General features: G+C 40.2%; 1 protein-coding gene across 7 annotated transcripts in view; it reads right to left on the bottom strand.

Moving 5' to 3' along the window:
* Positions 1 to 368: 368 nt before the first annotated feature.
* Positions 369 to 17,327, bottom strand: part of HEMGN (hemogen) — a 42,911-nt gene continuing 25,952 nt past the window's right edge. For 5 of the 7 annotated variants that reach the window (XM_023760375.1, XM_023760376.1, XM_023760379.1 and 2 more), the window contains 4 exons: positions 9,010 to 9,132; positions 7,623 to 7,716; positions 2,155 to 3,347; positions 369 to 531 (listed from right to left, as the gene is read on the bottom strand). In XM_023760375.1, the coding sequence (XP_023616143.1) occupies positions 425 to 531; positions 2,155 to 3,347; positions 7,623 to 7,716; positions 9,010 to 9,085 (1,470 nt within the window). In that variant the 5' untranslated portion in view covers positions 9,086 to 9,132 and the 3' untranslated portion in view covers positions 369 to 424. Of the gene's footprint in view, positions 532 to 2,154; positions 3,348 to 7,622; positions 7,717 to 9,009; positions 9,133 to 17,117; positions 17,243 to 17,327 lie in introns of all 7 variants that reach the window. The other 2 variants (XM_023760374.1, XM_023760377.1) reach the window with 1 other exon arrangement.

The following is a 17,327-nucleotide window of genomic DNA, read 5'->3' as shown; positions in this document are numbered from 1 at the left end:
GGAAGGCAACCAATCCATGTGTCTTTCTTACATCGATGTTTTTCTCCCTCTATCTCTCCTCCTCCCTTCCACTCTCTCTCTGAAAATCAATGAAAAAATATCCACAGGTGTAAATTAAAAAATAATTTAAAAATATTAGGGGAAAGTTAATTATTCAGCCCTCCCCTTTCGCATTTTTGTCTTTCCCCACCACTATCCTCACCCCAATATACATATACATACACACACATGCACACACACACTGTAGGTTGTTGTCTATGTAGTATAGCCTGGAAAACACATTAGTTCTCTCTTTCAGATATGATCTATACATGGAAAAAGAACACACTATTAAAATATGAATAAATATTGTAGAGATTGCTACAATATTTTGAGAAAAATCACATGTAATAAGATGTTGCACAATTGTTATGATTGAGCATTGTTAAAACAAAACATAACTATAGACGTCATTTTCTGGGTGAATCTCTTGAGGAACGTTTGGAATTGCTGGTGTCTCTGGTTCTTGTGCTTTGGGTTTTTCTTTCATTTCTGTAAAATCAAATAAAATATAAAAATAGGTTCAATAAATGGTATTAGGACAATTGACTATCCATTTGAAGAAAAACAAAACTCTACCTCAGACTTTGCACAAAAACAAATTACAGATGAATTAAAGATTTAAATATTAAAATACCATAAATGTTGTAGAAACAATAGAATGTTCCTATAATCTTCGGATTATAAAGGCCTTTCTAAGCAGAACACAGACCAGAAACCATAAAGGAAAAGATTGATACATTTGAACAACTAAAAATTAAAATTTAAATGTCATATACAAGACAAAAAGCACTATAAACAAAGTTAAACCACAAACAACAACTGGAAAAATAAGTACAACTTATATGTAGGCAAAGGTTTAATAACTATTATTTAAAGAGTTTTTAATCAGCCAAAAAAAGATAGATATCCCAAACTTAAAATAGAACAAGGATTCATACAGGCAATTCTCAAAAGAAAAAATTCAAATTCATAATAATCATGAAAAGATGTCAAGTAGCATTAGTCATCAAAAAGGTGGAAATTAAAACCATTAGTGGTGTTTTTTTTACCCTAGCAGGTAGGCAAAGATTTTTAAAACATTACTTGGAACCCTACTAACCCCATGGTTCTGTTGCACTCTTCTTTAAGGAGAAAAAGTAAATAAACTATCAAAAGGATTTCTTTAGAAAACAATTCCCTGGAGAAAACTATGGTCTGACAGTTTCAGCTCAATTTCTTTTTTTTTCTTTCTTTTTTTTGTTACTCCTCACCCAAGGATATTTTTCCATTGATTTTTAGAGAGAGTGGAAAGGAGGGGGAGAGACAGAGAGAAAGATCACATCAATTGGTTGCCTCCCGCATATTCCCTGACCAGGGCCGGGGATTAAGATGCAACCAGTATGTGCCCTTGACTGGAATCGGACCCTGGACTCTTTAGTCCGCAGGCTGATGCTCTATCCACTGAGCCAAACCAGCTAGGGAAGCCCATTTTCTTATAGTACAATCTACAGCACTGTACAAAGAGAACAGATTCTCAGTAATGTCCGAGGCAAGTTAAATTGAAGAAAGGTTACATTCTCTTCAAAATTCTATACTTAGGAGAAAGCTTTTCAGACAAATAATAAAATAGAAAGGATTTTTGATAAACACAATAAATCCTGGTTAACAGGAATCACATTTTACACCTTTGTATCTTCTTCAGTACTGTACACCATGTATTTACTTGCCTTTTGCTTGCCAGGAAATTTTAATTTTCAAGAAAAACTCTGTTCAAGTTTTCTTGCAAATCTAAACTTAATTATCCCTAAAATATTTTGCACACACATTATCCTATATTGGGTTCATTTCTTTTCACTGGCTAAAGCTTCTCAAAGTGGATAGCATGTGCAAGTAACTACTATACACACTTATATTTTCAATTATTTTCTTTTAATTCTTTGAAAATGTGCCAAACAGACATTGGTTAAATGAAAAACTAGCCAATGACATGAATGATACCCCTTGAGATGACGGGATAACCAAGGATTGTTGAAGAAGGCTATAAATCACCACTCTGAGGGAGATATAACTATTTAATGCTCTAATTATAAATGGAAACAGGTCGTTGACTTGTCCCCTATAAACCACCCCTACCTTGAGAAGAAGTATGAACAGCCTTAGCATCTTCCTGGTGTGCTTTAGGATCCTGGCCTTGGGGCCCATCTGCTTCTTGGTTTGGTTCAGGAAAGCATTCTGTAGGCACATTCTTATTTTCGTATGGCTTAGTAGAGAGGTCTTCAGGCCCTTGTTTTTCTTGGTATATTTCAGGTGCACAATCTTCAGGCTCAGGTGTTTTTTGGTAAATGTGTATTTCAGATGGACATTCCTCATGAGCAGGTGTTTCTTGGGTTGTCTTATAAGAGAGGGCTTTGGGCACAGAATTTTCTTCATATGCTTTATGAGAAATGTGTTCAGGTTCAACTGTTTCTTGGTATGCTTTTGTAGAAAGGTCTTTAGGCACAGCTATTTCTTGTATTTTAGGAGGAAAGTTTTCAGTCCCAGCTATTCCTTGACCTGGTTCAGTACTGTCTTCCTTGGGTTCAGCTCTTTTTTGGTATGTTTCAAGAGTGTAGCCTTTAGGCACATCTGCTTTGGGGTATGCTTCAAGAGCGCATCCTTCCATGCCAGCTATGTCTTCATGTGTTTTAGAAGGAAGGGCTTTGACTACAGATGTTTCTTGGCACATGTTAGGAGAGAGGTCTTCAGGTTCAGCCATATCATGGCACATTCTGGAAGAAGGGCCTTGAATTACAGCTATTTCTTGGCACATTTTAGGAGAGAGATCTTCAGGTTCAGCTATATCATGGCACATTCTGGAAGAAGGGCCTTGAATTACAGCTATTTCTTGGCACATTTTAGGAGAGAGGTCTTCAGGTTCAGCCATATCATGGCACATTCTGGAAGAATGGCCTTGAATTACAGCTATTTCTTGGCACATTTTAGGAGAGAGGTCTTCAGGTTCAGCTATATCTTGGCCTATTTCAGAAGGGTGGTTTTGAACTGTTGTTCCTTGGTACTGAGAAGAATTTTCCTGACATATAATGCTTTCTTGACCTATTGCAGAAAATGTTTTCTCAGGTTCAATTCTCTGTGGGGAGGCTACTGAAGGGAGAGCTTCAGTTACACTCCTAGGTGATTCGTTTTCTTTCTCTGTAGGTGTCAGTGCATTCTCCATCATTTCCTTTTCTAATTGTGACTGAGGCTCCACCTTCAGTTCTGTATTTTGTTTGTTTTTTCTGCCCCTTTGGTTTCCTTTTCCTGTTCTCTGCCGCTTGTATTTTTTCTCTCTGTGGAGGGATCAGAATTAGTGTCAGCAACAGGGCTACAGAATTCAGATAAGTGCTTGGTAATAACAGTCCAGGTATCCCACTGCCTTGTTTCACAGCCTTTGAACAAGTCACTTAATCTCTCTGGGCCTCAACCTCCTTGTCTGCCAAACGAAGGAGCAGGGCTAGATGTACTCAATTGTCAGGAGAGGACTGTCCCTCAGGAACTTAGTGTCTCTGATGCCTTGCTCACCAGGAAGTGTAGTGTGTGTTTGAGAGCATATACTTAATTGGTTATGAAAGTGTATAATTATGCTATAAATGAATAGACTGGCATTCTGGTTTATACACTAGTCTCTTTGGGTTTAGTCTGTTTGAGTTAGGCCCACTATGTCCTGGGTAAACTCATACATTTGCGTTTCTACACCCTCAGTCCAGGCACTGCTCCTTGTCTCTGTAATCTGCAGGTGGATGATGTATATGGCTTGCTTATCTAATACAGTGTCTTGAGCGCTCGCTTTGGCAGCACATATACTAAAATTGGAATGATACATAGAAGATAAGAAAAAAAGTCACATGAGATATATTGTAAGCTGGATCACAAGCTGCAAAAAACATTTCTTGAGGTTAACAAGCCTGGTAGAAAGGCATGAGTGGCCATGTCATGCTTACTCTGAAGTAATAGCTGGATTAAAGATCTAAAGATCAAAGGATGTACATGGAAATTGCAGCCAATGACAAATGGTTGGGTACTGCAAATATAACCAAATTCAGATGGCTAATACAGATGGGCTCAGGGGGGAGGAAAAGGTTATAAATAAACACTTCATCATTTTTCTAAACCTATTGAAATTCTGCCCCATGCTACCTGTTCCAGAGAGCCTTCTCTTACAGACCAGAGGGCTGAAATGCTCCCCCTGCTTAACACTCCTTTGTGATTTATTAGGAGGATCACGCTTAAGGCCAGGAACAGAGGCTGCCTCAATCCGTAGTTATTTCTGGAGAAACCTTTAAAAAAAATAAACTAGATGTTCTTTAGTGATTAAACCAGTGTCTTTTATATCTTTGTAATGCTCATAGTTCCTTGTACACCTTAAAAATGTACATATACTCTATTTTGTGTGTTTGAAAATTTTCATAAGCAAAAAAATTTAAGGATTGCCTTACCAAAACCAGTTTAAAGTCAATATTAAAAAGGTATATATGCAATAGGATAGTCAAAATATTAAAAATAAATTAGAAGAAAAGGGAATCTAAAAATGGTGGTATGGAACCTCAACATTTTAAAATATAACTCCAAGTAACCAAGGTAACAAGGTAAATTATAAAATCCTTATTGTCAAATTACCTGAATTCTTCAGGAAACACTTTTTCCCAGATATTAAGTCCTAAATAATTTGTTATATAGATCTCTAAATGAGGAAATCTGAGTAATATACATGTCCCATATTCTTCCTGGTAGTTTTTCAAAAGATTCTGTCATTTATCAACTATGTGATTATGGGTAAGTCACTTAACCTCTCTATGCCTTGGTTTCTTCATAGGTTAAATGGAATATATAGTATCTCCCCAACCTCATGTGGTTGTTATAAGAATTGAATGTAATGACTTACACGAATGAATTATCCAAATATAAAGTAGCACTCTTGTATTCCTATAGGAAACTTATAGTGCTTCCTATTTGCCAGGCACTGTTTTAAGTAATTTCCTTATCTATATATATAAAAGGCTGATATGCAAAGTGTCCCCACGGGAGTTTGACTGGGAGACCTGATGTTCTATCGCTTACTGTGATGTGTGACCACGAGGGGGCAGCGAGGAACAAAGGAAGGCCCCAGCTGGCAGTTGGCAGCTGGAGAAGGGAGGCCTTGGCTAGCAGCCGGAAGGCCCCAGTTGGTCCTGATCACCGGCCAGGCCTAGGGACCCTACCCGTGCACGAATTTTGTGCACCAAACCTCTAGTTCTCATATAAGGAATAATGATTTCACATCAACTTTTGAGGTGGATACTATTATCTCCATTTTGCAGATGACAAAACTGAGGCCCAGAAAGAGGGAGTAATAATCCAAGATCAAATGCCTAGAAAGTAGGGGAGCCAGGCTTCTAATCTAATCATCATGGCTTTAATAGCCAGGCTCTTAGTCATTACACCTGCTACTTCTCTCTGGAACTACTAAGGTTTCACTGTGTGGTATGCTGTAGTGGGAACAGTACTCAGTACAGAAATGTGTCACCAGAGCAAGCACAGCCAGCTGCTAAGAGGTTCACCAAGGTGTCATGTACTTCAGTGACTTCCTCAGCCTTGGCTCCCCAGTCCAGCAAGCATAGAAACCCAATTCTACCAGCACACTAACACTAGCTCCATTTATCAGGGGCAGAGCTAATCAACCAGCTTGAATAGACTGATATGTAAACCCAAAGGCCCATTTTTAAATGAACAGTGAGAAGTGCAAAGTCACACAGCAAAGAGTATTTGGGCTGATAAATGAATGCACTCTTTCTCTGTAGCAAGTACTTGGGAAGCCAATTAATGATCAGAAGGTTGCTGGGCAAACATAGAATTCAGAGAGCTAATTGGATACTCTTCAACAGAGTCACCTGCCACAGGACCCAAGTATAGATGTTTCTGCTAAAAAATAATAAACACATTCCTGGAAAATCTCACTTTCTGAAAAATCACGCACTAAAAGTAACAGTGGTTATGGGGGAAAATGAGCTGGGGCAAATGACTCAAAACCTATGCAACTTTTTCAACACTAGCAGAAACAATAATTGGTACTTGAGATAACTTGGATAGTCCAGACAGGTAGGTAATCATGACTGGAGGCTGCCTCAGGGGATAATAAAAATGCCCCAAAGCAACCGTGTAAATGCAGGTTTGCAGGTGCCGAGATTATGCAAATAAGGGCGGCACTCTGAGCCAGGGAAGTTGTCATTAGGTTGAGCACAGGAGGAAGTGCAACCTGCTACTCTTCTCTTAGGGAACAGCCCTGGATGCGGTCTGAAAAGGATCCTGCCTAAACAGCAGCCACGATAAAGGCTTTTTCCTTTCCTTCTATTACCAATATTCTAGCTCCTTTGACTAGGAAAAATCATGAATCAACACAACTTCCACATTATACTGACAACATTCTCCTATTTACCAATCATATGTGCGGTATTGCAGCAGAAAAGACAAATGCCCTTTTTTAAGAGTGCTTAGATCAGTGGTTCTCAACTGGGGGCCATTTTGCTCCCTCTCTACCTGCCCCAGGAGACATTTGACAATGTTGACATTTTTGGTTGTCCTAACTGGGGAGAAAAGAGGATTGCTATTGGCCAGAGGATGCTGCTAAACATCCTCAATGCACAGGACAGCTTCTCACACTAAGAAGTATCCTGCCCCCAGTGTCAATAGTGCCAAGGGACAAAAATCCTGGCTTCAATAGATGCTGTGCTCCTTGGCTCCTTGCTCTCCCCTTTTCCATCTCCAAGCAAGAAATGTCCCTGTTTTCAATCATATTCTAAATGGGTGCAGTTTGATGCTGCCTAATTTATAATCATGTTCTTGTACTCCCTCCCTGAGATGACAGGTGACTTAGATGGGAGATTTAAGAACTCCCAAACTATCTTGTCACATCACTCATTTACAGTGTTGGTTTCCTTCCTAGAGAGTTAATCACACTCATTTGATAAGGATTACTAAGGAAGCTTGGAGAACAAGCTCAGAGATTTCCTAACGGTGTCTCTTGCTCCCAACAACAAGATTCTTCTGTGTTTAAATTACCAGAGTGGTTGGATACCAGGCCTCTCAACAGCATAATTCGATTGTCTGGTGTTTTAATTTAAAGAGATGGGAGATAAAATTCTGTTCTCACCACTTTACCAGCTGTGTGACTTTAGACAAGAGATTTAACCCATTGGACACTTGGTTTCTTTTCTTTTCTTCTTTTTTTTTTTTTTTTGTAAATAGGGATAACAGTTCCTGATTTACAGGATAGTTGGAATGATAAAATATAGTGTGTGAAAGTGCTCTTGGCACATAGCATTTGCTGGATAAATATCAGCTCCTTGCCCGGCTGGTGGATTGAGCATCATCCCATGCTCCAAGAGGTCACTGGTTTGATTCCCAGTCAGGGCACATGCCCGGGTTGGGAGCTCAATCCCTAATAGGGGACATGCAGGAGGCAGCTGATTGATGTTTCTCTCTCATTGGTGTTTCTACCTCCCTCTTCCTTTCCCTCTCTATCTAAAAATCAATAAAAATGTATTTAAAAAAACATATCAGCTCCTTTTTCCCTTGTAAGGATACCATACCCAAATTGCCATTGTGAAGTTTGCTTTTCTTGTGCTTCAGCTTTTCTTTTCCTGAGCTGCTCTCTGTTTCGCAAACTCCAAGTTCCAATCACTTCTGTAAGATCAAAATGAAAGTTATAGGAGATAGCAACAAATTCTGATTATCAGCAAGAGTCCTATAGCAAAGGACTATATGCTGGGTGTCTACCTTCTCTCCTAGCTTTTTGAGGACAAGGACTCTACCTTATTTACCCTTGTACTTCCAAAGAATGTCTAGGAGCAAACAGTAAACCTTTTAAAATGAAAAGGTCAGTTTTTGTATGTAACTGTGCTACCAACCTATTAATTTCTTCAAAATAATTTTCACATATTGTATACACATAAAAGAAAAGAAAAATCAGCCATGTTCTTCCATCTTTAACATTATAACCTGTTTTCATTTTATTCCTCATACCATCTAGCTCCTATGTTACACAAAATTGTAATGAGAATATGCCACAATTTTATCATTTATTAACCAAACATTATATCAGATCATTTTCCATGATCTGATCTTCATAATTATAACTTTAATGACTGCATGATACTTAATCAGATTGATGTGTTCTCAGTTACCCAGTCATTCTACTTGTGTTGAACATTTAGGTTGTTGCCAGTTATTTTTTTGCCGTTGTAAATCAAACTATAATAAGCACACTCATGCATATACTCTCTTTTTCCCTTTGGATTTTTTCCATAGGATGGTGTTTCTCCAAGTTCTTTGGAATATTAAAGTTATCATCAAAAAAAGGTTCTGTTGCTGTCCAAGTTTGAGAAACATTAATGGGTCTTTGATGTAGGCTTTCTTAGAACCTGTGGAGTGACAGCAAATTTGCACTGGGAACCCCAAAAGATAGAGCGTAGGAATCTAGGAGTTCATCAAAATGTCAAAGGGGCCCAAGGCACGAAAACGTTTAAAAACACGGTCTCAAGGCCTAAATTCTGCAAAACATTTTGAGAAATGCTGCTTTAGGATAGACCCAATGAGTAAAATTAGTGAGCCAAAAGAATAAGCACTACAGTTCCTGCTACCTATTGCTATAAGCTTCCCAAAAGTTATACCAAATTTACATACCATAGATATATATGGGTGTGTACTTGTTTAACCACAACCATCCAATATTGGGTATTTTCACTATCTTTCATTTAAATGTATTTCTTATTAATAATTTACTTATTATTTCCTTGTGTTTCTCTAGCTTATTAGAATCCTAGCACTAGAAGGCACTTCATGAAGATATACAACCCTTCTTCCCACCTATGGTTATATGAATGTACTCAATCATGCCCCTTTTTTGCCAGATCCATAAAAAAGAGGAAAATAATCATAGCCCCAATTCTTCCCAACAGCTACAACCTCTTTCATTACCTGGAACGTAGTTTTCTTGGTGAGAATCAGGTGTCTGATGCAGTGTCAAACGAGATTGGTTCTTTCCCAAATCCATCTTGCTGCAATACCTTCCTGCTATGTGGTCCGACTTCCTCAAGCTGCCTTTTTAAAAAATTTCAAAAGCAATTAACAGCTAACCCACACACACACACAAACTCACTTTTCACTTGACTTCCCGCCTAAAAGTTTTATCTGGTTGGACCACAGCTGCTGGCTACTTCTACTTTCTTTATCACAGTGCACAGGTGTGAGTAGGGGTCATGGCTGCTGCTCTGTCCCCACCCTCTAGCACAGGAGCCCACGGCTCTAGCCTGGCGTGGCACAGCCTCTGGTACAGCAGCCACTTGGTTCTGTATGCCAACAAGAACCTGAGTCTGACGTTCTGTTTTACAGAGGGGGTGGCACAGGTAGAAAGAACACTAGTCTAGGATCTAACCAGATCCATGTCCTAGAACAAGTCACTCACCCCTTTCTGTGGCTCTCTTTCCTTATTTGCAAAGTGGGTAAAAATAATTCCTGACTTGTGCACCTCACACAGTTTTTGTGAAAGTGAAAATAATAAATGTTAAAATTATGAAGAGTGCCATATGCTTGTGAAATTAATCTTATATTGTTTTTCCCATGAGGCATTTTTTACCTTAATCTGTTGCAAATTAATGTAAAGTCTTGCTGTATGTGCTGTAATAGACTTAGATAATAGGCGTAAAGACCTAAAATAGGATAAACAATTCAATCAAAAAATGGGCAAAGGACCTAAATACTAGTAGACACTTTTTGAAAGAGTACATACAGAAGGCCAAGAGACATATGAAAACATGCTCAAAGTCACTAATCATCTGAGAGATGCAAATCAAAACGACAATGAGGTACCATCTCACACCTGTCAGAATGGCTATCATCAACAAATCAACAAACGACAAGTGCTGGCAAGAATGTGGAGAAAAAGGAACCCTCCTGCACTGCTGGTGGGAATAAAGACTGGTGCAGCCACTGTGGAGAACAGTACTAGTATAGAGTTTCCTCTAAAAATTAAAAATGGAACTCCCATTTGACCCAGTAATCCCACTTCTAGGAATATAGCCTAAAAAATCAGAAACACCAATCAGAAAGGATATATGCACCCCTATGTTCATAGCAGCACAATTTACAATAGCTAAGATTTGGAAACAGCCTAAGTGCCCATCAGCAGATGAATGGATTAAAAACCAGTGGTACATCTACACAATGGAATACTATGCTGCTGTAAAAAAGAAGGAACTCTTACCATTTGCAACAGCATGGATGGACCTGGAGAGCATTATGCTAAGCAAAATAAGCCAGTTGGAGAAAGATAAATATCACATGGTCTCACTCATTTGTGGAATATAATGGACAACACAAACTGATAAACAAAAATAGATCCAGAGAAGCATCGAAAGACTGTCAAACCTCAGAGGAAAGGCAGGGGAGGGGTGGGTAAGAGATCAACCAAAGGACTTGCATACATGCATATAAGCATAACCAATGGACACAGGCACTAGGGGGGTAAGGGTATGTGCTGGGGGGCTGGGAGCGGGCTGGAAGAGGTCAATGGGTGAAAAAGGAGGCATATGTAATACTTTAAACAATAAAGAATTTAAATTTTAAAAAAAGACCTAAAATAGGAATTCAAAGCAAATTTGAACCCTTTTCTGCTAACCCGATCATTCACAAGTGACTCAAGCTAACTAGTGAAACCCACTGGTACTCATCCAGAAAAGTAAAAAAGCATTTCCTAATGAAAACATCACCATGGTAAGTCACAGAAATAAAGCTGAAGCAGAAGGAATCACCCCATCTCCAATTGGTCACCCCATTTGTGGAGGCAAAAGGCACAGAGAACCACAGCTGTTCATCTAGGAGGGAACACTGAACACCTGATACCTGCAGCCAGTCTGGGGACTTGGGTTAACATTGTGTCCTGGAGTCATAGATTAAATTGATGAGAGTTTAAATTCCAGTGTTGCCACATCCCCTAATTCAGTGACCTTAGTCATGGAGCCACTTTACCTCTCACATGGGAACAATTCATCATCTACCTCATGAGGTTATTGTGATCACTGAATCAAATAATCAATATAAGGCATTTTATGTGCCTGACATGTTGAATGTGCTTAATCGTTGGCTGCTTTTATCTATATATACAAAAGCCAAGCGACCAGATGACCAGAACAACTGGAAGGACCTGAATGACCAGTTGCTATGACGCACACTGTGGTTGGCCAACCTCCTGCGGCCCCTCCCCCCAGCCAGCTGGCCCCCTCCCATGCACAAATTTGTGCACCGGGTCTCTACTTAATAATAAAAATACAGTAACCAGATTTTGGGAAACCAAGTCATAGTTTAAAGGCATTTCAGAAACAGAAAATTTGAAAGGGATCCTCTATAATGTGAATAGGTGCCCCTACTTCCATAGACTCTTAACACATTAGAACTGGAAGGGCCCCTGTAACCATCTAGTTCCTCCTCCTACTTTATATACAAAGAAACAAGAACTAAGGAAGGATTTACCTGTCCCAAATTTTCTCACTTATTGCTGACAGCACCTCTTACTGATTATAAGATGGGCTATCTTCTTATGCTTGATCTTGCCTGGGTATGAAAATGTATGTGTGATGTGAACATACACACTGAAAAGTATTGAAAATTATCTCTCTCTCTCACACACACACACACACACACACACACACACACACACACAAGTAACCACTGCCAAAACTTAACGTGGTTTTTAATTAGCAGATCCTAATGCTTTAGCTTTAAGTTTCTCAGTTCCTCATTCTTTCTCACAAGTCTCTATCTAAAAATTCAGATAAGTTCAGGGAGTCCCTATTCAGAGGAATCCTGTAGGGAATGGAAGGCATGCTTTGTAATCTATCTCTTGATTATTTTTGGATTTTCAGATAAAGGACTTAAAGAAATCAAATGCAAATTAAAAGAAACTTTGAAGATTATAAAATGTCACTTTATATTTAAACTTGCATTTTAAATATTATTTTTTAAGATGTTTTAATTCTTACTGGTTGTTTCTTATGACAGCTCAATAAAATAACCTTATAGAATACCTCTGGGGCACCTTACAGAAGATGAGGAAGTACTTCTTAAACAGGATTGTCTTGACTTGGAGCTTATAACACCCATGTCAACGATCCAGCAAACATAACTGAATGCCCACTCTGTACCACATACTGGGCAAGGCTGTCAAGCCACAAAGATGAACAGATGTAGTCTCTGAATTCTGTGTACTGCAGGCTCAGAGAGAGATATAATCATCTTCATTGTAAGGACGTATTTAGATTCTTTATGCTCTATTGCAATCCTCCAAAGTTGATCCCACCCCTGCCTCTTGTTCCCAGTATCTAGGAGCAGAATGTGGAGGGACTATAAGTGGGAGGGGTTTCCAGTTAACAGTTAATTAGGGGACAGTATTGGGCGGAGGGGGCTAGTGGAGGAGGGACTTTGTAGCAAACTAGATTGGAAGTCAGGCAAGGTGTCTCTGGTGTGATAAGGAGGCCAGAGTAGAAACTTGTCTGGGACAGAAATAGCCACACAGTAAGTTTACAAGCCATAGTTCATTGTCCCTTCTCTCTGTAGAAAACTCCAGCGTCACTGGCAGAATGTGAGATGTTAGGCATTAAAGGCATATTTTTAACAAATGCTGCCTTGTTCTAGATTTATTTGCATAAATTTATGAAACCTCCCTCTAGGCCACAAACTCTTAGACTTGCCTTTCTATCTCCACAGTTGAGTCTGGTGGGGAGGCTTGGCTCACAGTAGTCCCCATAAATGCCTCATTCCTGTATGCAGGACCAGCTTCCTGGGCATGCAGCTTGTGAAAGTACCTTATACACTCAGAGGGGCTGATGCAACTGTAACCTAATGATAGTAATAACATCATCTGTTCCAGAACTTTCTACCATCATTCATTGGCACTATCCTATGTGCTGGTTATATAGCAGTTAAGAGACAAAGTCCTGTCCATACAGAGCCTATAGTCTAATGGGAAGAGATAAACAATATGCAAATAAAGAAAATATGATACATATCAGATGGTGGTGAATGCTTTGGAGAAAAGTGAGCAGGGAAGGACTGGATGAGGAATGAGGGGGAAGGTTGATGGTGGTTGCAAATCAGGTAATCAGGGAAGGATTGACTGATGGGGGACAGTTGAGTAGAACTGAAGGAGATGAGGGGCCATCCATACTGATATCTGGGAAGGCATTCTAGGCAGAGGGGTACCAACCAATGGCCCGAGGTGAGGGAGTGGTAGGAGGTGGGTTCACAGAGGTGGCTCAGCTCCTACCTCCTGTGGGGATTTCTCCTCTGAGTGAGATGCATAGTGATGGGATGGCTTTTAACAGAGAAGTGATGAGACTTGGCTTATATTTTTAAAAGATTATTCTGGCAACTGTGTGGAGAACAGACCACTGGGCACAGGAGAGGAGGTGGAAGCAGGGAGGTGAGGTAGGTTTTGCAGTAATCCAGAGTTGGGCTGTGATGATGGTGGTGAAGCGGTCAGTTCTGGAGCAGCTTACAAATTGGGCATGGAATGAGAGATGCAGTAAAAAACTATGACAAGCGTTTTGGTCTGAGCAACTGGAAGGATGGAGTTACCATGAAAAGATAAGAAAGACTAGGAGGAGCATGTTTGCAAGAGATGATCAAGAGTTTCTCTGGATGTGCTAATGGATTAGGGAGAAAATAGCAAAAGAGCAGCCAGTGAGGCAGAGGAAAACCAGAGAAGTGCAGTGCCCTGGAAGCCAAGTGGGAAAATGCTTCAAGAAAGAGGGAGTGATCAACTGTGTCAAATTTTGCTAAAAGGTAGAGGAAGGATTGATAATTGTCCTAACAATTTAATTCGATTCATTATAGACTGTAGAGCTCCGAGTGGTTTTAAATTATTTGGTCAAGGGCATACATAGATAGGACCAGCTACAGGGGCCAGCGCAAAATGAAAATGCAGAGCTCCTCCTTCAAAAATTAAGAATTTCAAGACAGCTACAGAAGAAAATTAAGCCCAGCACAGGCACCCACTTTCTAAGTGTTTTACTGGACCCTTGCAGTAGATTTAGGAAATAGCTATTATCATTTTTCAGATCAAGCCTGGTGCTCGGGCTGTTTTGTCTGTGGAGTAGCCCATTCCTTGTCTCACTGCTTCACTAATAAACTCACTTTCACCCTAAACTGTACTTATTTATTTCAGTTCACCTTAAACTCTTAAAAAAGAGAAAAGACACTGGTGCTCAGAGTATAGAGTGATTTGACTAAGGTCACAGAGCTAGACTGGTAGTCTGAGCCTGGAACCTGAACCACCAACCTCCAAGTCTGGCCTTCTTCCTACTGGCCCAAACCAGATATTGAGGGAGATTGCTTTCCTGCCTCCTGACCCATCTGGAGAGGGTTTAAGTATTGAGGCCTTGCTCATGCATTTCAGAGGCCTGGGTGAACTGGAGGAAAGATGTGGGAGGGGAGGAAGCACATTGCTAAGTACTTCTGTCCTAGGACTCTTTACAATGGGGTTCAAAAGGGAGCACTGGGTACTACTATTTAAGTCACACACATGACCTGATAAAAGTGCCCCAGACCTAATGTAGTTTTCGGCTATACTGATAAAATTATAGCGCCCCCAAAAACAGGGAGATCAAAGTCCTGCTACACTTTGGATGTCATCCCTAGAGTGTTACACTGTGAAGATCAGGTGAATGGTATTTGAAAACGTACTAAAAAGAGCCAGGGGGTCTGTGTAATTTGGGGAAAATTGCTCAGTTCTTTCGGATCCTGTTTCTTCCCTTGTAAAAAATAATACCTCACAGGTATTATTGATGAGATTTTTTTTTTATAAAAGCACTGTGCAGATAGTAGAAGTGCCATAAACTTGGATGGTGTTAATAGTATTATTAGCACATTCTAATGATGCACCTGGGCATTTTTCTTGAGTGCATCTGGTGGAAAAGACAAGAAGGGGAAGAGATTGTACACTTCTTTTTCTTAGTATTCCTTCCTTGCTAAAATAGTTTTTCAAAATGTTTGAATTCTTGTTTGGATCTAGCTGTTTTTCCTAAGTGGGGAAGAGGGGTTTCTTGTTTCCCTCTCTCTGTCTGTGGATGCATGATAAATGAGGCTGTCTCTGCCAAAACAGATGCTGCTGTGCACATACAGATAACATGTTCTCCAACTTCAGAATGGCTGTAACTTGACTTCCAATCTAGTTGGTTCCAAAGTCCTTCCTCTGGCCTCCTCCACTAAAGCTACTTTCTATTTCTTAATGTGTAGACAAATTTGCTTCTCTAGATAAACATTAGTGAGTGGTCATTTTCTGGGGAAGAACAATCGGCTCTCATCTTGAGCCTCCATCACATCTTTATCCTTTCATTCCTGAACTGACAATGTACCCTCAGTCTACCTCTTTTTTTCCACACACCACTTTTTTTTTAAATCCTCACCCAAGGATATGTTTATTGATTTTAGAGAGAGGAAGGGAGAGAGAGAGAGAGAGAGAGAGAGAGAGAGAGAGAGAGAGAGATGCCTCCCATACGTACCCCGACTGGGGATCAAACCTGCAACCTTTTTGTTGTACAGGATGACACTCCAACCAACTAAGCCACCTGGCCAGGGCTTTCCACACCTCCGTCATTCCTTCATATCTGTACTCTAGTTCTTTTCTTCCACATACTGTTCTCTCATGAGTCATCAATGGTTTCCTAAAGGCCAAGTCCAGTGGTGTCTCCTCAGTTCTCTCTCATGACTCCTCTGACCACGGCTACCCTCCTTGAAACCTTCCGGCTGTCGGCTTCTATGGTAGTGTATTCTTTATCTCTCTCCCCCTTCCCCATGCCTATTCACAGGCTTCTTTCTCATTCCTCTAGATGTGGGAGGTATTTCCCAAGGAGGATGATCTGATGCTTTTCTTCTTATACTCTCACCCTCCTTAGACATCGATCCAACTGTGGCACGCCTCTAGCTATCACCTCTATGCAGATATATTCTAAATAAATAACTGAGTTCTAACATCACAATTTAAATGGACTCTGGTTATCATTCATCATCTGAATATCCCACTGCACCTCGAAATTAGTACAGCAAAAAGCAAATATCTCTTCCCCTAAAGCCAGTCTCCTCTGTGCTTTATTTGTGCTAGAGTAGGTGCACCATGCTCCCAGTCACCTGGTTCCAAGCCTTCAGAACTGTCTTTGACTCTGCCTCCTCACATCCAGTTGGATGCAGTTCTTTGAGTTCATTCTTCCCAGGGTCCTGCATGCTCATCCCTCTTTCCTGTCCCATACCGTCATCCGAGAGGGGACCTCAATTTCTTATTGGAAATATTGGAAAAGCTTCCTAAGTGGTGTGTCTGCTTTCATCTCCCTTCACCTCCCTAGGCCATCATGTACAAACAACCAGAACATTCCCACCATAGCTAGCTCTGAACTGGTCACTACCCTATTTAGAATCCTGTAAAGCAGGGGTCCTCAAACTACGGCCCGCGGGCCACATGCAAATACAAATATTGTATTTGTTCCCGTTTTGTTTTTTTACTTCAAAATAAGATATGTGGAGTGTGCATAGGAATTTGTTTATAGTTTTTTTTAAACTATAGTCCGGCCCTCCAACGGTCTGAGGGACAGTGAACTGGCCCCCTGTTTAAAAAGTTTGAGGACCCCTGCTGTAAAGTCTCAGTGTAACTGGCAGAATAAAGACTAAATTTCTCACCTGGCTGGTGTGCTCAGTGGTTGAATGTCGACCTATGAACCAGGAGATCACAGTTCTATTCCTGGTCAGGGCACATGCCTGGGTTTGGGCTCGATCCCAAGTGTGGGGCATGGAGGAAGCAGCCGACCAATTATTCTCTCTCATCATTGATGTCTCTATCTCTACCTTTCTCTCCCTCTCGTTTCCTCTCTGAAATCAATAAAAATATATAGTTCTTAAAAAGACTAAATTTCTCAGACTGGCATTTAAAGCCAACTTCCCACTATTCTCTAACATTACTTTTCTGAAAATAGCCAATATTCCAACTCAATGGTGCTGCTTCCCACCCTACTTGGCCTTGACTTTTTCTAACACCCCAGTACCTTTATTCACACCTCCTGGCTGTTTGGTGCTCTTCCCTGGTGTGTCTGCCCATCCAGAGAGTGAGTGCCTCCATCACAAAGCCTTTGATGATGATAACGATGATGCTAATGATATGTCAGCCACTCTACAAACACATAATGGGTACCTGACATTTTACACGCATCATCTCATTTAGTTCTTCCAACTAATATTATCTCCATTTTACTGAT

Source organism: Myotis lucifugus, unplaced genomic scaffold (assembly GCF_000147115.1).
Source record: "Myotis lucifugus unplaced genomic scaffold, Myoluc2.0 scaffold_180, whole genome shotgun sequence".
Classification (NCBI taxonomy): Eukaryota; Metazoa; Chordata; class Mammalia; order Chiroptera; family Vespertilionidae; genus Myotis; species Myotis lucifugus.
This window is presented reverse-complemented; position numbering and strand designations above follow the sequence as displayed.